This window comes from Macaca nemestrina, chromosome 19 (assembly GCF_043159975.1).
Source record: "Macaca nemestrina isolate mMacNem1 chromosome 19, mMacNem.hap1, whole genome shotgun sequence".
Lineage (NCBI taxonomy): Eukaryota > Metazoa > Chordata > Mammalia > Primates > Cercopithecidae > Macaca > Macaca nemestrina.
This window is the reverse complement of record NC_092143.1, coordinates 42,554,143-42,580,169: the sequence shown is the minus strand read 5'-3', so window position 1 is coordinate 42,580,169 and position 26,027 is coordinate 42,554,143. Positions and strand designations below refer to the sequence as shown.

General features: G+C 36.6%; 1 protein-coding gene across 16 annotated transcripts in view; it reads right to left on the bottom strand.

The window, feature by feature from the left end:
* LOC105489384 (dymeclin) overlaps positions 1 to 26,027 on the bottom strand; it is a 406,658-nt gene that overhangs the window by 147,679 nt on the left and 232,952 nt on the right. For 9 of the 16 annotated variants that reach the window (XM_071085384.1, XM_071085386.1, XM_071085379.1 and 6 more), the window contains one exon: positions 21,457 to 21,621. The exons of the other annotated variants lie outside the window; for them this stretch is intronic. In XM_071085384.1, coding sequence (XP_070941485.1) covers positions 21,457 to 21,621 — 165 coding nt within the window. The remainder of the gene's footprint in view (positions 1 to 21,456; positions 21,622 to 26,027) is intronic. 16 annotated transcript variants of the gene reach the window in all.

The window sequence follows — 26,027 nt, the reverse complement described above, 5'->3', positions numbered from 1 at the left end:
GCCACTCAGTCTGTGGTATTTTGTTATGAGCCTGAGCTGACTAATATACACAGGGATGTGTTTAAGATGAGGCAGTTCCTCTCTTTCCACTAAAAAGCAAGTTAGGGCCCTAGGGTCTCCAGTAGTAAAACTCTTCTGTTGGGGAAGGGAAGTGGCCTTTTCTCCAGAGGGCTATGCTTGAAAGAGTATTGTCACTTCATCCTTAGCCAAGGCCACAACAACTCACTCCCAACTAAGATTAGACATTCCGTAAGTTCTCTTACAAGCAAATTAATTATAAAAGAAAGCTCAATTCCCTAAGGACTGGGTTACTGAGGTAGTAGAGAAGTGCAAACCCTTATTCCATCACAGAGTCAGAGTTCAGAGATACCTCAGCAATACAGTATTCCCCCCTTATCCATGGGGGATACATTCTAGGACCCCCAGTGGAATCCCAAAACCATGGATAGTAGCAAACCTAATATATACAATGGTTTTCTGATCTGATAACCGAGATGGCTGCTAAGTAATGGTTGTTTAGTAACTAATGGGCAGGCCGCATATACAACATGAATACACCACACAAAGGGATGATTCGCATTCCAGGTGGGACACAGCAAAATTTAATTACACTACGCAGCACAGTGCACAATTTAAAAGTCATGAATTTTCTATTTAATATTTTTAGACTACATTTGATTGTGGGTAACTGAAACTCCAGAAAACAAAACCGAGGATAATGGGGGACCACTGCATATATCTCAGAGGTAAGAAGAACTATCACAGGGCTTCTAAAATAACCATCATTTATGGCATTATAAAATAAAACTAAAGAAGGAATGAGGATTGCTAGAAGGAGGTTTCAGTTTTTGGATGGGGTGGTCAGGGAAGGCTTCACTGAGGAGGTGTCATTTAAGCAAAGACCTAAAGATACTGTGTGTGTGAGTTGTGCACAATCTTGAGAAAGAGTATTTCAATAAAAAGGAACAATAAATACAAGAAGGACATGTTCAAGTTGAATTACAAATAATCTCATGAATTTCTTTAAAAGACCTAAATCACATCATTTTTGTTTGCCAATAACCATCCCCCATCCCCAAGAAAAGTTTCATGTTTCTTAGAAGAGAAAATTAACTGATTACTGTTCAGCTATCATTTATAGCAACAACAGAACCTATCTGCTACAGAACAGGAATTGGATTTGAAAAACATAATGCTGCTAAAAATTCCATCTTTAAGACTTACTTGAATGTAAAATGAGAATTACTGTATTCAATAATTCTATTATATGACTGTGGAAACTTGTCTACTTATGAAAAGCGAGAACAGTCTAGACAGGTAGAAGGTGTAATGTGAGCTTCATAATATTAAAGCTGGAATGAAAAACAGTTTTTCAAATTTATTTCATCAATTACTGAACTATTGCTAGAAATAAAAGGCAGAAAGCTCACGGCAACATCAGAAAGCTTAAAGTATTTATCTTTAAATTGAAAATATGCTAACTGCTAATATACAAAAAGTGGTTGTTATTGTAGTAATAGTAGAAAAAAATAATAGCCACATGTGAGTGCTTAGCATGTGACAGGTACTGTGTAAAGTATTTTGCACATTGCCTCATTTAAACCTGGCCTCAACCCAGAGGGGCAGGTTTCGTTGTCATTCCCAACTTGCTTGCTGAAGATTACCAGCTGGTCAGTGGCAGAACTAGAACTCAAGCCTAGGCAGCCTGACTCATAGCCTAAGCACCATATGCACAATGCTATGAAAACACCAACATTTGTCTATCAATCTCAGCAACTGTTTCTGCTTGTCCTGACCAAAATCTAACACCTTCCTATTTAGTTTTTGAAAAGGATTATTATTATGTGTCACTTTCAAAACTCAGGATTTTAATGTTTCCTGTCTTTGTGATCTATTAATGATTTCCAAGTCATTATTTAATAATAATGGGATAACCACAGTCTTGATTTGTCCAGTCCCAGTTTACACATTTTGTCTCACTAAATAGCATCCCTTTCACTTTCTTAAAGTGACCAGGTTTGGATCATAAATTAGATAATCACTCACTTAATAATCACTTTATTTTTTGCTCTGCCCACTCATTGTCTTTTTTTATTAAACAATGAAACTTACTTAACTGCTAAGCATTCTGTCTTTTAGAGGGAGTATATCTTCAAACACACTTCTAATCAGTTTGGCTCTCAATATTTAAAGCTCAACTTTTTTTCTTGTCTTTAAATGGTCCACAGCTCTTTTCCAATTCTTATGTCTGATCTCATCTCCTCCCACATCCTGTCCCATTCCCTATTGTTTTCTCCTAAATGAATCCTTTGTCTCTCTCGCCCACTCTTGCCTATATCTTCTTTCATGCCACCCCCAACGCTTGGAACAAACCTATTAATCCACCAAAGGTCTGTCCTCCAATAACTTCTTTAAAAGTCACTTTAGTCAGTGAAGCCTACCTAACATCATCCATCCACCCACTTGTCCTATTTATGGACTGAATCCATCAGGCCAACCTCTTTGAGGCTCAAATTTGAAACGTTTTTTATTATTTTTACACTACTATGAGGTTCACCAACTTCACTCACACCGAAGAGAATGTGAATTCTAACAAACTTTACAATGTAAAAGTAGGGCTTCCAGGTATATCTATATCTAGGAACCAAAATGTATGCATAATCCAGATGGATCTTGCTAAAAAATTATAAATCCAACCACTGCTTTCAGAGGACATAGGGACAAACACTCAGATGTGAATATCCGGTTGTCAAAAGGGAGATCATATATTCACTGCTGGTACACAATCTAAGAAAAGTTCCTCTCAATCTCATGGGGAAAATGGGTGAAGTGAAGATCTGGTCTTGTCCTGCTCCTAACACCTACAACTTGCCCAATTCTGAATATCAATTCTGGGCCCATTTCTTCACATTGACAGTAAGGATAGTAATAAAAAAACAAAATAGCACACATGGAAAGCTGTCTCTTTTGAGCCAAAGACTGTACATTTAGTGAGCTAGTATAATGAGCTAAGGCATTAGAAATCCTATTAACATATTTTTCAGCAGAATTGTACATTGAATAAGACAATTCTAGGTTAACACTAATTTTTTAACATTGCAGTTTAAGACAAATACAAGGAATTAAAATTCAAAGCTGAAATAGGACATCAGAAAGATATTTTTAATGGGATAATATATCTAAAAATAATAGAATGAGAATGAAACTCTCCTCAAAAATTTGAGTAACAAATATTAATAGGTCAGAAAATAACTATTGTATTTATATAAATATAGACCATCAGAAGAAATGCCATTTGGTTATGTAAGAGGGAAAAAATCGCTTTTCTAAATGTACAAAATCAGAGAATATCACCTACAGAACCATGTTAGAAAAAAATAACATGATAATACATATGGCTTCTTTATGCTAAAAAACACAATAGGTATTGAGAAAGCGAGTTCTGTGCTTTTGATTACAGAGAGAGACATCAAACTTCCACGTTACAAATCAATAAGGCCACCTTATCCTTTGAAAAAAACGACTTAGTGATTCTTTTTCATTCTTGAAGTTAAAGAGCACTACTCAAATAAGGATATACATTCCCCAATACATAAAAAGCAGTAATTTAAGTTGTGTGCCAACAAACTGGAATCCAAGAATACAAATATCCCAGAGCTGAGCTAACTATAAAGCAATCACTGTAAGAGTTCATTTGGCTGTTTGGGGGTAGCACTATCACTATGGCAGAACAAAACCACCACCAGTTTCACTGTGGAGAAGGCATTTCAAATTAACACCAAACTGACATGGTCTCATTTAAAGAAAAGATGCACATGAGGCGGGAAGTAGAAGTACTCCATCCAGGGGATCCTGGTTCTGTCCATTTTGTTTTATGAGGCCCGTCACAACTAGACAACGTAGCACAGAAGGAGTGTATTCTTAACGTATCTTGTCGAGGGTAGTCTGTGACACACAGACAATGGAAAAGGAAAGTGGGCCTCTAAGATCTAGCTGTTCATAAATGAAAAGTTCCTCTCAAGAATATGGGTACAAAGACAATTGCACTTGCATATTTATCACAGCACTATTTATAATGGCAAATGCATGGAATCAACCTAGACCCCCATCGGTGGTGGAGTGGATAAAGAAAATGTGGTACACATACACCATGAAATACTAAGCAGCCATAAACAAGAACAAAATAATGTATTTTGCAGCAATTCCTAGGTGAATTAACACAGAAACAAAAAACTGGATATCACATATTCTCATGTATAAGTGGGAGCCACACACTGGGTACATATGGACATAAAGATGGGAATAACGGAAACTGGGGACTTCAAAAGTGGGGACAGAGGAAGGGGACAAGCGCTGAAAAACTTCCTATCGGGTACTATGTTCACTATATGGGTGATGGGATCAATAGAAGTCCAAACCTCAGCATCATGCAATATATCCTTGTAACAAACCTGCATGTATTCCCTGAATCGAAAATTTTTTTAAAAGGGGTTGGGGTGGGGAAAAGAATATGAGTTCAACTGCTTCTTCTTTTCCAGGGCAAAAGAACTTTGCTTTTACAGTCCTGGCCAAACTTCTAAATGGCATATGGAGTACCCGGGAAGCATTAGATAATACACTGTTACCATATTTTGTCCCCAGAGTAGTTTTTTAAAAAACAAGTCATCTATAGTTTCTATCTACCAAACAACGACCCAAGCCCAGAAATGACCAAATAACAAGCATGTGGGCAAAAAGAGTCACAAAAAAATAAATCCAAATAACCCAAAAGTCACAGGCATAAGTGAGTTACATTTACAACTTTGTAACCAGTGTATCTTAGTTTATACCATGATTCTAGCTCAAGTGGATCATCTTTCTGTGGAACCACAAATTATTACTGTATATAGAATCAATGCACAGGTTATTAATATCAGTAATAAAGCCAAAGGGAAAAGGAGGGACTAGAAAACTAGACAGTGAGGGTGAAATAAAATTTCTCTAAACAACCATGATCACAGGAAATACCACAAACTCTTGCAATAGTCACATCAACTGTTACATAAAATTTGGTAGTCTGCATACCTCTTGCATTGGCCGCTTAGTGCCAGGCTCCGAAATTAAATGACAGTGATTCTTCAAAAGGAATATTAAAAAACAAATGAAAACAAAAGCTCTTTTCCTTCCGTTAAACTAGACAATCACAACATTGTTTCAATAGCTGCCTGCTATAGTACTACAGTGTTATGCAAGACAAGAAAACAGCAAGATAACCACAGAACAGATGACTGTCCATTGTGTTTTACTGATGAGTATTTAATCCATAATGATGCTCTCTGACTTGATCACTTAAGGATAGTAAGAAAAATTCAGAGGCTATTGTACCATCAACTAAACTGTGAAAAGTATTTCCCAAACACACTTTTCTAAATGAACACACAGAAATAAATTTTCCTGCAGCTTTTTATTCACTGATACCAGATTGGTTTTTCTTTTATTTTTAACATTTTACAGAAAAGACTGAAATATCATTGTATATGGTTACATTGCTATCTTTCAAAGTGATTTTGGAGGTTTAGGACTGAAGGATATCACATGAAACTTAATGAAACCACCCTAACCAGATACACATTGCTCTCTCCGCCCAGACTCTCAATGCCACAACCATTGCATGCTAGGATGCAGAGACAATACATTGAATTCTTAAGACTTCTACTGTCATAATTAATAGGCTCTTGAACTTCCTATTGGCATATAGTATGTGCTACTTGAAAATAAATGTACATATGAAAATAATGGTATCAACATGAGATACAGGGATGAACTTAAAAATGAACATTTTTAAGTTTCTGTATAAATGTTACCTGTATAAAAGTGTACATACAGTGCAAATATTACCTGTATAAAAGTGTACATACAGTACCTCGAACAACACAGGGTTGAACTGTGCAGGTCCACTTATACATGCATTTTTTTTCCACCTCTGCCACCCCTGAGACAGCAGACCAACTCCTCCTACTCTTCCTCCCTCCTTGGCCTATTCAATGTGAAGACAGGGGAGACCTTTATGATGATTCATTTCTGCATAATAAATAGTGATTTTCTTAATAGCATTTTCTTTTCCTAGCTTACTTTATAGTAGAAATACAGTACATAAAACATCAAACATACAAAATATATGTTAATCAACCGTATATTTTTTAGGTAAGGCTTCTGGTCAATAGTCGGCTATTAGTTAAGTTCTAGGGAAGTCCAAAGTCATATGCAAAGTTATTTGTCAAAGTTCTATCGTGATTGTGCTGGGGGGAGCGCAGGGGGTTTGGGGGTTGGCACTCTGCCCCACATCATTCAAGGGTCGACTATATTTGGATAGTAATTATACTTCAGAATCCCCAGAAAAGCTTCTGCTTGTTTACTCAAAGTTAGAAGAATAACACAATTGTTAGTAACTAAACAGAAGAATGACAAGGAAACTATGAGAATATTAGTCACCATTATAAATTATACTCAGTTGCTAATTACTCTTAATTATTCCTCTTCCAGTACTAAGTAAAACCTAAAACTTATCCTTTAGGTTACCTTGAAACTCTGCCTATAAATGCTTACTTTTTGAAATCTAGTTGAAAATACCTTATATCCACTATTACTTTGAGAAGAAAAAAAAATCAACCCTGTATCAAAAATTAAAACCGAACTTAGATATTTTGGATACAACACCATGAAATTTTTATAAAGATTAGTAGCTTTGGACAACAAGAGACACTATATGTTTAGAGAACAGAGACCAGACTAAACTGAAGATAAAGAATTTAAATGACCAAGAAAAATGGTTTTGAGTTTCTTCTGTTCCTACAGTTTACACATCAATTTAAAATTTTAGCCAGTTTTATAAATTATCTCCTAGTGAAACTGTGAGTAGGTAAAGAACAGAAGTTCAATAATTTTGACACAAATATAATTTAGAATGTATAGTCATCAAATAATATTAAATTTATAATGGCCCTATGATGAGTCAAAATGATTTCAAGGGCAAAGCTAATGAAATCATACTATTATTAAAAGGATTCTTAGGAGGCAAAGAATAAGGTCAAAAGTGTGGCTTTGGGGGCCAGAACGTTTGGATTGCAATACTGGCTTTAATACCTTTCTAAGCAAGTCATTCATTCATTCATTTTGGAGACGTGGTCTCACTCTGTCACCCAGGCTGGAGTGTAGTAGCGCAATCATAGCGCACTGCAGCCTCAAACACCTGGGCTCAAGTGATCCTCTTGCCTCAGCCTCCTGGAACTATACATATGTGCCACTATGCCTGGCTAATTTTTTTTTTTTTTTTGTAGAGAGAGAGTCTTGCCTAAGCTGGTCTTGAACTCCTGGCCAATCAATTGACCATAGTTGCATGGGTTCTTTTCTGGGGTCTCTAATTTTTTTTTTTTTTTTGTAGAGACAGAGTCTTGCCTAAGCTGGTCTTGAACTCCTGGCCAATCAATTGACTATAGTTGCATGGGTTCTTTTCTGGGGTCTCTATTCTGTTCCACTGGTCAATGGGTCTATTTTTATACCAGTACAATGCTGTTCTAATTACTATCGTTTTATAGTATACAGTAGTTTGAAATCTGGTCGTGTAATACCTCCAGCTTTGTTCTTTTTGCTTACAATTGCCTTGGTTACTTGGGTTTCTCTGTGGTTCTATATGAATTTTAGGATTATTTTTCTATATGTATGAGAAATGACATTGGAATTTTTATAGAGATTGCACTGAAAAACCACTAAACTCATAGAAGTAGAGAGTAGAATGGTGGTTACCAGAGGCCAAGGGGGTAGGGGGGAAAAGGAGATTACAGTCAAAGGGTACAAAGCCTCAGCTAGGCAGGAAGAATAAGTTTGATTCTTTTTTAGATCAATCGCACAGCATGGTGAATATAATTGTTATATACATTTCAACATCACTAACAGTAAATCTCTAATGTTCTCGTCACAAAAAAATGTTAAATAGTGAGGTGATGGATATGCTAACTAGCTTAACTTAATCTTTCCACATTGTATTAAAAAATCTTAACACCATCTTGCACCCCATAAATATATATAACTGTAATGTGTCAATAGACAATAAAAATAAAATTTTTAAAAATTTAAATAAAGAGTTAATAACTGGAACACTGGCTACTGCAGAGTAAGAGTTCAATAAATATTAGCCATTATCACCATTACTGGGCAAAAAAAATATTTTGTATGCACGCTTTCTCTAATATGTAGCCTTAAAAAAAAAATCCATACATCTAAAGTTCATTTAAAAATTAATTTTTAATGAACTGCCTCTTATAGACAGCTAGTTTGTAGAACTGTTGTGCAAAACAAGTGCCCTCCTGGAACACGTGTGATGCCAATTTAATATCAATACAAGAATAGTCATGGAAAAATGCCAAAGTCACTCTTCGATTCCCATTTTAGCTCAAATCTGTAAGAACGTTTTTAAAACATAAGAGAATAGAACTGAAATTTTAAAATCTCAGAACAACATTTTTAAAAATAGAAGAAGCTATCTACTGAGAATAATTCACTAGGCACATGTGTGGTGAGATACATTTATCTCACTTTATAATGCTGTGACATTCAATAAGATGAAACTTTGATCAGAGAAGGGACTCCAGAGAGACTTGGATTCTACTTTGGTTTGTTGTGTGATCATTGCCAAACCATTTAACTTCTCTGTATTCTCCTTTCCTTCCTCATCTTTTATAACATAGAAATAAATCATTCTGCTGTCAATATAACTCAGATTATATTGGAATAAATGCCATTTCCATTCTGTAGCCAAACTGAAAAGGATTTACCTTCCTCGTCACCAGTGTGATGATTTAGTTACTTAGTGCCAGCAGGTGAAACATTAACTTCTGATTTACATCACTGTCTATTTAAATTTTGGAAGTCAAATAAATCTAAGGGCTGGCATCATGACATGCCAGGGCATGGAGTGGGTGGAATCACTTTTCTCCATATACGGAAACCCTGTATGTTTAAGTCTGTTAGACATTTAGTAACAAAGAATATTTCTATAATAAGCAGTTGTGCAAGTCTGCATGTCTGAATATGTACATGAAATTCCCTGCAAATGGCAGCCCAGGAGAAGAGCATCCAACTTGAGGAATTTTGTATCCAATCCAAATCCTCCATACACATATTTAAACTGCATGAGAAATTTTAATTTGTTATTTAGCGTGTTCATATTCAGGAATTCTGGTCACACCTACACACCCACACCTACACACTCTACATCAGCTGAGACTTGAGTGCCCCCTTCACCAATGCGATCTATACCTAGAAGCGTCTGGTGGGAAAAAAGGATCTACTACATTTTTTGGATCAAATATGAATTTCATATTGTTCTTTCCTAAGGTCCTATTCTTACATTGCTTCCATATGCCAAAATTCTTATGACATCCTTCTTACAGATTAAAAATCCAGTTAATAAGTATTTTTGTTATATTTTTAGTTACTGACTTAATTTCTTCCATTTTTGAATGATACTACTGGTGACATTTTAGTGTAGATCACGGTGGCAGGCTAGTAATCTAAAATTTATTCTGGGTGGGGTTTTAATGTTACTGTTAGTCTTCAATAAATCTTAACAATACTCTTATAAGTAACACAAAAAAAATTTTTAAAAATATTTCCAGGTATAGTACAAATTTATTTACTTTTCTGCTAAGTTATTTTGAATTAAAAAGTTAAATGGTATTTTTAATATACATAAATACATATTTTCTTATATTTTACCTATATTCCTGAAACTTTACTCTGTTACTACTATTGCAGTCATTAGCCTCCATAATTTACTTATGCCAAAGGAAAACTTTTTGGGGGAGTGAGTGGTGATGGTAAAGCTTGCTAGGACTACTCTATTTTCAAATTGTTTTCCAATTTTGTGTTTAAATTTCAAGAGGCAAAATTTAATGTAAAATAATTTTGCTTTCCCCTCTGTGCTCTTCTGGTTAGCTGAAGCTAGCAGAGTAAATGTTATTTTATAATTTTTTTCAAGCTTTTGATTTCTTTAATTAATGGTCATTTATGTATCTATTTTCCCAACACTTTATTCTTACCTAACAAGATGTAATTGTTAGTTCAGTTCACTGTCTACTCAAAGTACTGTGTTACTTTAAGATTAAGTTTTCTCCTTTTTATTTAATGCATTATAACTGTACATATTTATGCGATTCAGAGTGATACTTCTATATGTGTATACAATGGGTGATGATCAAATCAGGGTAATTAGAATAGCCATCACCTCAAATATTTATCATTTCTTTGTGTTGTGAACATTCAAAATTCTCTCTTCTAGTTTTTTGAGAATATACAATAAAGTTAACCATATTCACCCTTCAGTACCACAGAACATGAAAACTCACTTTTCCTAGCTAGCTATAATTTTGTATTCATTAACCAGCCTCTCTCTATCCTCCCCTCCTAGCTGAGGAAATCATAGAGAATCTATGCTACTGCATCTACCCAGAATTGAAGCCAAAGCACCCTACCCAACCAACACTATAGATACATCCACAATAAAAAGTTTCGTGTTTTCAGGAGGACTCTTTCAAAGTAAGTTGATATTGCCTTGATGGTCATGGTTATCGGATAATTTCAATAAGTGGAAAATTTGTAAATTATTTTACTGGGAGGAAAAGCAGTGCAATTCTGCATGTTCAAGAAGACTTAGGAGCTTTTCTTTACTCAGGTAGTTTTACTGCACATCTGTAGAAACTATAACCAGAGAACTACAACCAAATATTTCAATTTCTAATTATGCTCTCTTAAATGCTTTTTTTTTTCTTTTTTTTTAAACGGAGCCTTGCTCTCTTACCCAAGTTGGAGTGCAGTGGTGTGATCTCGGCTCACTGCAACCTCCACCTCCTGGGTTCAAGTGATTCTCCTGCCTCAGTCTCCTGAGTAGCTGAGATCACATGCACCCACACCACACCTGGCTAATTTTTTGTATTTTCAGTAGAGATGGGGTTTCACCATGTTGGCCAGGCTGGTCTGGAACTCCAGACCTCAGGTGATCCACCTGCCTCGGCCTCCCAAAGTGCTGGGATTAGAGGCGTGAGCCACTGCATTGCACCTGGCCTTGAATGCTACTTTTAAGACACAATAGCTTTATAACAGGATCACACTTTACTGCTTCTCTAAGTCTCTTGAAAAGTGATTAGTAGACTAAACAAGTCTGCAAAAAGTTAAGTTCATTTCAGCAAAACAAAATTACCCATTCTCAGCAAATATGAAGCACCTATTGAATACCCAAGTATCATATTAAGTGCTAGGGATCAGTGGTTACACACACACACACACACACACATATGCATACACACACACATTTTCTGCCCTTATGGAACTAACAGTCTACTCTTAGAGTGAGAGCGACATCAAGAGTGAGAGAGTGCGGGGAGCAGCATGTGAGAGGAACCACAATATTAACATAACAACGTTTTGGATAAAGGAAAACCTGTCTGAGGAAGTGACAAATGTAAGAAAATATGGAGAAGGGAAAAGACAGGAAAGAACATGGAAAAAATCCTGAGAGAGAAAAGGGGCGAGCAACTCCTGGAAGAGAAAACACAATTGATATGGCTAGAGAATGTAGCATCCTAAGGGCAAAGAAAAGTCACTAAAGGGTTAAGCAAGGAAGGGACATGTGACTTAGAATCTATCAAGATGCTTGCTAGATCAGGAATTAGGGGCAAGGGTGGGGTGACAGAACTTGAGGAAAAGGACCAGGCAGGAGTCCAGGTGTGTGATAAGGACTGTCTGAGCTAGAGGGACTGGCAGTGGTAACAGAGAAAAAAAAGTACGGATTTGATTTATACTTTGGATAGAGAACTGAAATGGATGTAGTGAGGATGGAAACAGCGGGTGAGGGGAAAACGCTGATGACTCTTAGGTGGTAGGCAGAAGCAACTTGATGAATACAGGCACCATTCATGGAGATGAAAAGGTTTACGGAGAAAGCTTAAGAGTTCTCTTGGGAGATGGGACATGTGAGGTATGAGTGTTGACGTTAACAGTAAGGCAGCTCTCAGGATAGGACAAGGGCTCAGAATTTCAGCTGGATTATCAATTTGGAACATATTGGCACGCGGACGTCATATACAGTCATAGAAATTGATGCAAATGCATAAGGTAAAACTTTAAGTAGGAACAAGCTTTTTAAAAGTTCTAATGTTTTAAACCAAAAAGCATAAAAAGAAACAGCAAAAGGGAGGGAAGAAAGCCAGGAGTATGCTGTCACAGAAGTCAAAAGAAGAGGGTGGGGCTGCGCTACCTAGCTCATCTGTTGGGGTCAAGTAAAGAAGATGGTGAAGTTACTCAAACTGTGCCTTCCCCTCTCCCCTAGAATGCATGTAAACAATTCATTCCCATGGTTCTTGAAAAAAAGAAAAACCCCAAACCAGAAACATACTAAGTTAGAAGAACAACTTTTTAAAATGTATCTATTATATTTTCTTACCAACTTTTCTGATCTGAATTTACTTGTCCTATTTTGACTTATACTGCACTGAGTACTAATGCTGTAAATCTTTAAGACTGAATATCACATTATAGAAAATGGAATAGGCTTGATGACAGGATCAAGTAGTGAATATGTAATTCAAAAGGAAACCATAATGGTTTAAGTGGGATAATACATTTCATTTCATGCCACAGAAGTGGCACAGAAATCAATAAAGCACACAGCCACAACAGAATTATTAAGACAGTATCATATGCATGAAAAATTATGACTATAGCTTCAAGTATTTATTCATTACAGATTTAGTGAGTAGCATATTGCGAGTAGACAAGACCATTCCAGCAATTTTTAAAACTTCTTTTGAGGAAACTCATTAGAGTTTTGTCTTAGATTTAGACTGAAGATGCAATCCTTTGAAAGCAATAAAATGGCACCAGATGTGATTTTTTTTTTTTAAAGCACAGTATAAAAGACATGATGGGTAAAAATATTCCTAAATTTGAAAGTGCTACAGTTTAGATATAGAAATTATTTCATGTCACACTTATTTAGAATTATAAATCCGTTCAGTTAAAAAGAAAAGCAAAAAAAAAAGCCAAAAAAAAAAAAGCAAATCTATAAAAGTTCTAAAATAAACCATGGGAGAAATTCTCTGTGATCATACTGGGGAACTCCTATCTAATCCTGTAAACCACTGCAGTTCTTTGCCTATTAATAAAGTGGCATTACATTATGTTAGTAGAGGGAAAAAATAAAAGAAAATCCAAAGATACACAAGTAACTTGGCGGTGGTTGGGAGGAGGGTAGAGAAAAGGGAGAGAAAAAATTTACTTAGATTTGCATAATTTTTTTAATTTGTAAAAGATAAATTTTAAATTATTTTAAAAAGAAATGTCATGTATATTTTACTATTGTTCCACAGCTATTTTTATACATTATCTGGTTTTTGGACACACACATAATTTTTATGTAGTTGTTTTAATAGCCATATATAATTTTATATTCTTTTTTCATTAAACAATATGTCAAATATAACTACTAAAAATACGAAATAGCAGTATATGTTTATATTCTTTTTTCATAAACATGTCAAATGTTTTCCATATTTCTACTTATTTTTCTTTATAATATTTTAATGGTTATATGATAGTCCATTGAGTTGATAGGATACAGTTTAGTGGACCATTCTTTTATTTTGTTCCTAAATATAACTCTTTCTGTAGGTTAAGTTCTTCCCTTAAGATAAATTCCAATATATTAACATTTTAGTGACTTTTGGAAAATACTTCTAACATATTTCTTTATAGAATTCACTATCTTCATTACTACTAAAAATTTTTTTCTTTCATTGACAAAAATTATATATATTTATGATGTACAACATGTTTTGATATATGTATACATTGTGGAAATTATTAAATCAAGTGAATTAATATATTCATTGAATCACATACTTTTTTGTGGTAAGAACACTTAAAGATCTACTCTCAGCAATTTTCGTGTATACAATATCTTGTTATTAACAATAATCACCATGTTGTGAAACAGATCTCTTGAATCGCCATGCTTTGGATCGCATTGTATGACTGGAAAATAATCCAGAATCACGTATTATACCATATCTTTAGTATAACCAATTTTAAAATGGTTGGACAGTTCAAAAAATCTTCACTCTTAAAAAATCATTCTTTTACCAACTGATTACACAAAGCTTTTAATATTGAGTATCGGTAACAAGAATTCTCCTAGCACACTCCTCTTACAGTATAAAATATAAACCACACAAATGATACATACTAAATATTTGCCATGTTGATAGGAACTAACTACATGCCCAGAAGTAATAACACAGTTCCTACTAATATTTCATACTATACCATTTCAATATTGAAAAATGTTCTCTCAATATCATACTTCACTTCATTTGTTTTCAAAGTTCACCTCCATTAAGTCCTTCTTTTTTCATCTCTACTGCCACAATCGGGTAGTCTATGTGTTGGTCTATTACCTAAATTCAGATTCTTTCCCCTCAGGTTCATTTAAATGCACAACAGTCACCAGAAGCAGCATGCTTTGACCACATCACAGTCACGCTCAAAAGCACTAAGTAAAACTCAATGGGCTACCAAAATCATACACAAACAAAAAAAGTCAAAACCAAAATAAAACATGTGAAATGACCTGGCCTAGCATTCAAGGCCCTCGGGAGTCTGGCCCTAGCAAATGTAACTCATTGCAATATTGATTAACATCACAGATAAATCTGCTTTTGCCAAACATCCTATTACTGCCCCAGCATATGTCATGTGCTCTCCCATATGTGAACTTCCGCACTTGAGTTTTCCATGCCTACTCTGGTAATAGAACATTATCTATTCTTAGTTCCTGCTCAAATAATTCTGTTTCAGACCACTTCAGATTCTCTTGTCAGAAGAGATCACTTTTTATATGTTACTAATTTTATATTTAACAGTACAGGGTAATGATTTTTTCCCAATGGTATTATCTTTCTGTCTTCACTGGGAACCCCTCTTGCTGTTTGGCACAGGATTAATCACACGGTTATCACTGAGTAAGCATTTGTTAATTACTCAGGACAGGAACTCTCGATTGTATGGCAAAGATGGTTAGTTGTCCCTATAACCATCTTCCCTTCTTACCCAACAGCAGAATACTTAGCAGGCCACATGGCCACTTAGCTAAAAACTTTACTTCCAGCTTACCACACACACTGGGTAGTCCTATGGCAAGCTTTTGGCCAAAGGGATGTGTGATGCCCTTAAAATGGAAATTTACATCCAACTTCCGCTGTCTGAAATGCAGGGCTTGTGGTGAGGCATTTGAGACCTTTTGGTCAGAGCAACACATGACGGGCGGTGGAACACAAGAGAAAAGAACTCTGGGTCTTGACAATTGTATGGGGCAGAGCTGCCACATCAGCTCATCCTTTTACTTGAGAAGTCAACTTCCATTTGCTTCTTTAAGCCACTATTATTTGGGCAGGGGAGTCTCTCTTTTACACACAGCAGCTCTGTCTAAAATTCTACCTAAATCAGGTCCATGTAAAATTTAGAGGCGAAAACTCCTATTTCTGTTTTTTGAAGAGAGTCCATAATTGTTAATAGATTGTAGAAGAGTTATGAGCCCCAAAAGGTCAGGAACCATTGATCTTGGCAAAGTATTAACTAGTCAAGGACTTCAGTGTTAACATGCTTTACTTTATAGGAAGAGAACATAACGTTTTTAACTCAATGTGTGTTGGAAAATAATTGTAAAACATTTCTGATGCTGTTTCTCAGCTTTCTCTCATCAAGCAGCAACAATCTGAAGAGCCTAGTTAATAGTAACTCAAAATAAATTGTGCCACTGCAACAGAATTAACTCAACACCAAACTTAGCTCTTCATTTTTCCTTGCTTCAGCCCCAATTAAAACAATAGTAGCAGCTATATTTTTGACATCAGCAAAGTATGTGAAGTAAAAATAAAGACACATAGGTACTTTCTTACTTCACAGATTTCTCACAAAACGTATTCACCACTCCACCCTGAAACCTAAGAAAGTAGAACTTAAAATTGGACGTGGAACTCTAAGCAGTGTTGGTCTATTACCTAAATTCAGATTCTTTCCTCTCAGATTCACTTAAATGCATGGCAGTCATCAGAAGTAGCATGCTTTGACCATGTCACAATCATTCTCAAAAGCACTAAGTAAACCTCAATTGGCAACTGAAGTCCACACACAAACCAAAAAAGCCTAGCAATGAAATGAAATTCTCAAGTGCTTACTCAAAATTCTAAATTTGATTTCTAGAGAAGTCAAATCCAAGGTTGGTAATTTGAGAGCTGATTTCCATGCTTCTGGGGGTAAAATGGAGGAGCTAACAGGTCTGAAAGGCTTATGGCTTCATAAAATGTGACTCAGAAACAAGAAAAACCTCAATACATTACATATATTTATTTGTTTTATTTGTTGAGACGGAGTCTCACTCTGTCGTCCAGACTGGAGTGCAGTGGCGTGATCTTGGCTCACTGCAACCTCCACCTCCTGGGTTCAAGCGATTCTCCTGCCTCAGCTTCCCAAGTAGCTAGGACTACAGGTATGTACCATGACGCCCGGCTAATTTTTTGTATTTTTAGTAGAGACAGGGTTTCACCATGTTGGCCAGGCTGGTCTTGAAACCCTGACCTCAGGTGATCCACCCGCCTCAGCCTCCCAAACTGCTGGGATTACAGGTGTGAGTCACCACTCCTGGCCTCAATCCATTACATTTAAACAAGAACAAATGTAAAGCCCTGCAATTACATTCAAATAATTAAATGTACAAATCTAGAGAAATGTGTTTTTGTGTGAAAAAGATCTGGTAATTCTATATGAGTCAAGGTGTGCCTGTTTTTAAAGATCACTCCAGTCTTAGGACAAATTAAGAGTATAATTTATTACAGATTGCCATAGTGGATGAGAAAAAATACATCTAATTTATAACTATAATTTTATAACTCATATTTTAAATTATAAAATATACTGAAATATCCAATTCTGGATATCAAATTTTATGATGGGAACTATCAATCATCCAAGAAGATAATAAAAAGACTGCATAATCTAAAAATCATCTGTTGTCAGGAACAGATTAAATGGCCAAGGTATTTAAGCTGAGGAGAACAAAAATTAAGGGGAGTCCATGACAGATGTTTTCAAAAACCCAAGGGTACCTCATAGACAGCACAGTTTATACATTTGTGTGTTTCTCTAAAGCACAGAGCTATACCCAATATATAAAAATTATTTGCAGGCAGGCTTAACATATTCTAATCTTTCTAAAAATGAAACAGCAAGAGCTTGACTGCCTTCCGAGGTAAGTAGCACACAGAAGTGCTCTCTTTCAGGGATGCTGTAAAACAAATTCTGACATTTGGAAGAAGTTTGCAGTGGAATGAGACTTCTATCTATAGCAGTAGGTCATGTGAGACTAAGGTAGTTTTTGTTTGTTTGTTTGCTTGTTTTTGTGGAGTCTTGCTCCGTCACCCAGGCTTGAGTGCGGTGGCGTGATCTTGGCTCACTGCAACCTCTGTCTCCCGGGCTCAAGTGATTCTCCTGCCTCAGACTCCTGAGTAGCTGGGACTACAGGTGTGTGTCACCACGCCCAGCTAATTTTTTTGTATTTTTAGTAGAGACGGAGTTTCACCTTGTCAGCCAGGATGGTCTCGATCTCCTGACCTCGTGATCCACCCATCTCGGCCTCCCAAAGTGCTGGGATTATAGGCATTAGCCACCGTGCCCAGCTGGTAAAGTTCTTTTTTAAGAAATAAGTTTATATTTCTCTCTAGAAACTGACTTACATTTTTAAATTCTGCATAACCAAAAGTTATTTGATTTTAAGTGAGTCTGTGATTGCTCCATTCAGACATTTGGCTTAGTTTGTCTCTCTATATTAATGGAGTTCTGTTGAAGAAAATCTCTCACCTGCAGGGACTACACTCCACTTGGCCATGTGTCACTGTGTATGCAAAATGTTTGTCACCTGCAAAGGAACACAGCAAGAGAAGGTGGCCAGATAATTCCTTTTATGCAAATCTATTCAGGTCCGTCCTGAATAGAACAGTGTCCTCTGTCCCATCCCAGACTGCAAGTGGTAAGAAAAGGAGTGAAAGCTGGTTGCGGGTATGGGGAGGAAGCCTTAACTCCAGAGCCCATGCCCCTAGTCACTACACTATATTAACATGTATTTCTTCTCTGTTGTTCAGAAAAAAAATGGGCAGGGCCTCAGGAGGGCTTGGTATTGAAAAAATGCCCTTTGGAGGCTTCATACCTTAAACTCTAGCTGAGAGTACTGAGAAATCCAAGTGGGTAAGGAATGAGGGTGTTCCAGGAAAGGTGTTGAAAGAGGAAAATAGAAAACGCAGAATAAATTCTACACTGGCTCAGAAACTGAGTCTTGGCTGAACTCTGCTGGGAATCAGGGGAAGGGGGCTCAGGAATTGGACGCTGCTTTCGCCACTTGTGTCTCCATCTCTCTCCTCTCATTTTTTAACTTTTGTTCTTCCCTACTTTGTCTTCCTTCTCCTTTTTCTTTCATTTCCTTTTATTTTCCCAGCTGATGGTGTATTTCTGTCTCCTGTCTGCTCCTGCTACGTGAGGAGTGTGACTCCAGGAGAAAAAAGACAGGGGCCTCTGTCACACACGATGAATGCTAAAATCTGCTGCCAGCTGTATTAATGAGGGTTAACGATGTGCCAGGAATGACATGCTATATGATGTATAACAATGAACAAGATATAGTGTTGACCCCCAGAAGGCTTATAGTTTCCACAAAACCAAAGGATACCTATGGCAGGATAGGATACACACAAAGAAAAACACATGGAATAGATATGTGGTAACAAAGAACACAGAGGAGAAGCATAGTGTGATAATGAATTTTATGTGTAAACCGGGCTAAACTATTGTGCCCAGTTGTTTGGTCAAACACTAGTTTAGATGTTGCTGTGAAGGTATTTGCAGATGTGATTAGCATTTATGATCCACTGACTTTAAGGAAAGCAGAGTACCTTTTATAACGTGAATGGGACTCACCCAATCAGTTGAAGCTATTAAAGGGACAGGTTTCCCGAGGAAGAAGGAATTCTGTCTGACGACCACAGCATAAAAATCCTGCCTGAGTCACTTGTCTGATGGCCTGCCCTGTGCATTTAGGATTTGAGACTGCAACATCAAGGCTTACCTGAATTTCCAGGCTGCCAACCTGCCCTACAGATTTCAGACTTGCAAGCCCCTACAATCGCCAAAGCCAATTCCCAAAATAGCTCTGTCTCTGTCTCTCTCTCTCCACTTACATATAAAATCTCCTATTGGTTTTGTGAAGAGTCCTGATGATACACTAGTAAGTAAGAGTAAGGTCGACCGGGTGTAGTGGCTCATGCCTGTAATCCCAACACTTTGGAGGCCGAGGAGGGCAGATCACTTGAGGTCAGGAGTTCGAGACTAGCCTGGCCAACATGGTGAAACCCCAACTCTACTAAAAATATAAAAATTAGCCAGGCATGGCGGTGCACACCTGTAATCCCAGCTACTCAGGAGGCTGAGGTGGGAGAATTGCTTGAACCAGGGAGGCAGAGGTTGCAGTGAGCTGAGATTGAGTCACTGAAGCCTAGCCTGGGCGGGTGACAGAGCAAGACGAAAGAAAAAAGAAAGAAAGAAGGAAGGAAGAAGGAAGGTAGGAAGGAAGGTAGGAAGGAAGGAAGGAAGGAAGGAAGGAAGGAAGGAAGGAAGGAAGGAAGGAAGGAAGGAAGGAAAGAAAGAAAAGAAAAGAGAAGAGAAGAGAGGTCAATTATGCTGCACATTTCAGAAGTTCAATGATCAGCAGCAGTTCTCCTCATTCCTCGAAACCAGACACACACTGTCTCCAATTCCTAAGAATATCATGCAACTTACCTGATATTCCCTCACTTTACATAAGCCAGTGGAAAGTCACTGGGTTTAGTATGCTAAATTTGATAAATTCTTCTAACATTACATACTTAAGAGTTAATTCTATTATTTTCACCTGCTTTTCTATCCCTGAGCTTCTTATTTCTCAAAAGTATCCACACTGACTCGATAAGAGGCTGATCAACATCATCATGAGTCTGTAAAATCTTTCTGCTACTAAGAAAAGTCTCTGTTAATTTACACACCAGACTGCTTTCCTTTCCTAGCAATCAAGTGTTTTCACTTAGATATTATGTATAGTCTGAAGTTTTATATGTTTCATCATCTGAAAAGGTCTATTTTAAATTCTAAATGTTTGCTAATTTCTGGTTAAGGTTGTCATGGAATTTTCTCCTTCTTCATCTAAATCATCTGGCAGTGAAGATATTGCCTTAAATCATCATATCTAGCTAACAGTATAGAGCTGGTATAAGTCATCTCTTATTTAGAAAAAAAAAAAAGTGTGTTAAAAATGTTAACTGCAAAGCACAAAGTGGTAATGTCATACTGCCCTCTATTTTGGTGCATGATACACACAAAACAGCAGGTGTTGATTTTCTCTGATATTCGAGATTGACAGCTTGTCTCTTTCTTCCTCCACCCACCATCATTATGTTTAATTTACATTCATCCATGACACACTGCAACCTGCTGATTTTATATGATTTTATAGCCACTCTGTATGTAAATAAAATGAGTAAAAAATACGAAACCCCAATAGTATAATTTCTGCCTTCCTGTAAAATCAATCTGCTCAACTGAATGCACTTCTATCAGAACATAGGTGAAATCCTACAGCTAGCTCTCAGGTGTGCTTGCATGAAGGAGAACTCAAAGGTCATAGTAACTGTAGAGTCTATTTCATATAAAAATCAGAGCACTCCAACTGCTATAAATTAAATCAAAAGATTCCCAAATGCAATGAGGTATAGAATAGTTCTGGCAAGTTTAGGCCAGACGCGGTGGCTCACGCCTGTAATCCCAGCACTTTGGGAGGCCGAGAAGGGCAGATCACAAGATCAGGAGATTGAGACCATCCTGGCTAACACGGTGAAACCCCGTCTCTACTAAAAATACAAAAAATTAGCTGGGCGTAGTGGTGGATGCCCATAGTCCCAGGTACTTGGGAGGCTGAGGCAGGAGAATTGTGTGAACCCAGGAGGCGGAGCTTGCAGTGAGCTGAGATTGCACCACTGCACTCCAGCCTGGGCGACAGAGCCAGGCTCCGTCTCAAAAAAAAAAAAAAAAAAAAAATAGTTCTGGCAAGTTTATACGGACAATTCCGTGGTTGAACGCTTTCCTCTCTTCCATGAAACATAATATAAATTACTTAAGAAGACATGTGTAAGGAAACAAAATCCAGCTATTACTTAAAAAAATTATTTAGTGCCATCTCAAATATAAATGTTCTCTTTAATAATTTAATTGACACATGTCTTATTAAAACATGCAATTATCAGTCATATACAACATGCAGCATGCAGTAAATGGACAGCAGAGGTTAATAACCTGGAAGCATAGGATCTGAGAATGTGAGAGCAAGTTAAAGACAAGAGTTCCTCTCCATTGTCACTGAGGGTCGAGAAGCAATGCTGAAGCGTAGAACAGTGAGAGTGGGGGAAATACAGTTTGTCCAACACATAAACATATCTCCGCAAGTGGCGGCAGGTATAACTGAAAGACAAAGGTAAAAGGAGAGAAACAGAAAGAGAGGAGTTTTCCTTTGAAAAAATAAATCATTCTTTATGTCCTCAAAGCTTTCTGTGTATCTTCACTAGATGGTGCCCGAGAAAAAAAACTGTCAGAATGAAAAGATAAAAAAGAAAATGAACAATCAGAATAAAAAATGGGCAAAAGATCTAAACAGACACTTCATCAAAGAAGATATACAGATGGCAAATAAGCATATGAAGAGATGTTTAACATCATACATCACGAGGAAAATGCAAATTCAAACAATGAGACACCACCACAGACTATTCGAATGGCCCAAATCCAGAGCATGGATTACACCAAATGCAGGTGAGGATGTGGAGCAGCAGGAACTCTCATTCACTGCTGGTGGAGATGCAAAATGGTATAGCTACTTTGGAAGGCAGTTTGGCACCTTCTTATAAAACTAAATATACTCTTACCATACAATCCAGAAACTGTGCTCTTTAGAATTTATCCAAAAGAGTTGAAAACTTATATCCACACAAAAATCTGCACACAGGTGTTTATGGCAGCTTTATTCAGAATTGCCCACACTTGAAAACAACCAAGGTGTCCTTTAGTAGATGAATAAATAAATAAACGGTGGTACATCTAGACGATGGATTATTATTTAGGGCTAAAAAAATGAGCTATCAAGTCATGAAAAGACATGGAGGAACCTAAATTACTAAGTGAAAGCCACCAATCTGCAAAAGGCTACATATTGTGTGATTCCATTTATACGACATTCTGGAAAAGGAAAAACTATGGAGACAGCAAAAAGATTAGGGGTTGCCAGGAGTTAGAGGGGAGGGATAGATGAATACACAAAGCATAGAGGATTTTTAGGGCAGTGAAGCTATTCTACTAATACTATGATGGTGGATACATACATTTATCAAAAACCAAAGAATATACAACAGCAAGAGTGAACCCTAATGTAAACTATGTAGTTTGGATGATTATGTGTCAATGCAGGTTCATCAACTATAACAAATATGTCACTCTGGCACAGGATGTTGATAGCGGGGGAGGTTGGAGGCCAGGGAATAATATGGGAACTCTATTCTTTCTGATCACTTTTGTTGTGAACCTAAAACTGCTCTTTAAAAAGTCTATTTGGTGGAGAAAAAGGCATACTCACTGGGAGAAAAGTCTCAAAATATGAGGCTGTCATTAGTGAACCACATAAAATATGCCTTGGTAGAACAAAGTGATACAAAATACTTTTTCTTCACGGTATTATGAATACGTTCCTGGCAAGTAGGCAATAATACTACTACAATATGGAAGAGATTATGGTAGAGAGAACACTGAATTGCAAGTCAGAAAACTTAGAAATCCTTTGGAAAAGTGCTTGCAAAAATAAAATTTTTTAAAGAAAGACAAGACTTAGAAATCTAAATCCCGCTCACCCATTGGCAGCTTTATAATAGTGGGTGTATGACCTCTCTAAGCCTCAAACCCATAAGCGAACAACATAGAAGTAAAAAGTTTTAAACTGCTCCAAGATTTTAAAGTGATATTATAAAAAATAAAGTAATAAGAGGACCAATAAGAATTATCACTATTATTGTCAGAGTAATTTCACTGATGCCACATTTCAGGCCATTTAAAAATAGCAAGCTAGAGAGAAGAGAATGTAAAATCAATCTGACAAGGCAAATCAACAAAATAGTGAACATATCATGTGATATGCCTTGGCTATTATTAGTCCTTGAGAATCATGTCTAAAGAACTACATCAAAACTATATCAAAGTATTAATACCAAGAGGGTGATAGGTAATTTTTTAAGTATGTTGAACTCAAAACTAGTAAGTTAGAAGATTTGACATGGGCAAATTTCCACAAATGAACAATCCATTCATCCATTCAACCCACTAGCCTATCAAACAACCAATCAGTCAAGCAGTAACTACTATCTACTGCATGTGGGAACAGTGCTGGGCATTGAAGACAGGGTGGGGAATGATGTATACACAATTCCTACCCTTAAGGAGCTTACAACCTAGAGTGGGAGACAGATTATTAGACACAACAAAATCCCTCTAAAATAGAGAAAGTCTTAAGAAGCTGTTAATCTTCAAAACAGAGTAGTTAAAAATCTTTTAAAGTAGGCTTATATTTAAAGAGATGTTTCTATTGAGTCTTGGAAAGGATTCTAGGACTCCATCCACCAAAAGAGAGCAAAAACTTAAGAAAATACAAGAACTATATTCTTGAAAAATGCATACCACCAGCACTTTAAACAAGGGATCACAGTTAACATTATCATCAGTCACGAAGCAAGCAGATGTCATGTGTCTCCTGATATGATCACAGCATAGCCAAAATCTAATCCCCCAAAAATCAAACAAACCAAAATTGAGGGACATTCTACAAATAAACAAAAAACTGTTCTGTATTCTCCAAATTTTGAAGGCCATAAAAGACAAAGAAAGACTGAGGGACCATTCCAGATTTAAAAAGATGAAAGAAGACAACTATATGTAACATGATTTTGGTATCAGATCCCTGACTTGGAGGGGAAAAAAGGCATTTTTTACTTAAAATAGTTTTTATTAATGTTAATTTCCTGATTTTAATAAATATCCTTATTTTTAAGAAATATACCATGCAGTAGTTAGTAATGGGGTATCATGTCTATAAACTTATTCTCAACCATTTCAAAAAAAGAGAGACAATAGTAAAGCAAATGTGGTAAAATTTTAACATTTGGGAATGTGAATTAAAGGTAAATGAAAATTATTTGCACTATTTTTGGTAAAACTGTTTTTTTTTATTTTCTTTTGAGACAGAATCTCATTATGTCGCCCAGGCTGGAGTGCAATGGCATGATCATAGCTCACTGCAGCCTAAACTACCTGGGCAAGCGATCCTCTTACCTCAGCCTCCCAAGTAGCTGGAACCACAGGTGCGTGCCAGCATACTCAGCTAATTTTTAAAATTTGTAGTAGAGGCAGGGTCTCACTCTATTGCCCAGTCTGTTCTTAAATTCCTGGGCTCAAGTGATCCACCCACCCTGGCCTTCCAAAGTGTTGGGATTATAGACATAAGCCACTATGCCCGGCCTAATTTATTTTTAATCTGGAAAAAAAAAATAGAACTGGTCTTTTTGATAAACTGAATAATATCCATTTTAAGATTATGAGATTCAAACCTAGAGCCCTAAAATGTCATTCTGACCTCTACACTTAAAGCTTGGGACATCAGAAAAACAAGATCATGGGAAGTAGGCAAATGTGGTCTGGAGCTAACCCATAAAAAACAGTCACTGTTACTTAAGAATTATACTTTCACAAAAATAAAATTAATGCCTTCTTACAAGAAAATGTCCAAGATTGTGCAATGTATAGTTCTGAAATGTTATTTGATATAGTTATGCTTCACTAAAATAAAGTATGATAATATTCTGTCCTAGAACAACATTCAAGTCTGTAAAAGATGACAAAAACCACAAAAGAGTAATACTTAAAAAAGATTCCAAGGTTAAGTTTTCTAATAATGTATTTTGCAGTACTTATCAAATAAAATTATAACACATTTTCATAGCAACTTTTTCTGACTTTGTTTGGAGACGGAGTCTCGCTCTGTCACCTAGGCTGGAGTGCAGTGGTGCAATCTCGGCTCACTGCAACCTCTGCCTCCCGAGTTCAAGCTATTCTCCCAGGTTCAAGAAATTCTCCTGTCTCAGCCTCCTGAATAGCTGGGACTACAGGAGCATGCCACCATGCCCAGCCAACTTTTGTATTTCTAGTAGAGATAGGGTTTCACTATATTGGTCAAGCTGGGCTTGAAATCCTGACCTCAGGCAATCCACCCACCTCAGTCTCCCAAAGTGCTGGGATTACAGGCACGAGCCACCGCACCCGGCCAATTTATTTTCCTAATTATCTATATGCTTAAAGAACTTAAAAAAATGAGATTACCAGAGGCAGGTTAACCTTTACCTAGACTAATAAAAATATTCTGTATATCCTTTTCCAATTTCCCTTCTTCTTCCCTCCCTTCCTTCCTTTGAGAAAGCTCATTAGTAGATCCATTAGTAGACTTAAAAATACCAAGAAATTAAATTAATAATAAATGTTTATGGCCTATATAAAGAAAATTACTAAAGTTAACTATTTGGCATAAAAGAAATCTGGAATAAATGAAGAAATACTAACTAGCATGTTTTTGGATAGGAAGACAAAATACAAAGAATGCCATTATCCTTCACAGATTCAAAATCTCAACTGTTTGTATCTGATTTTGACAAAATTACTCTAAAATTTTTTTAGGTGGCCATTTTAAAAGCCAACAAAAGACATGGATTCCCTTACAGAAAAATGTACCAACAGTAAATGCTTGGGATTCAGTGGTACAAAAAGATACATGGATTCTG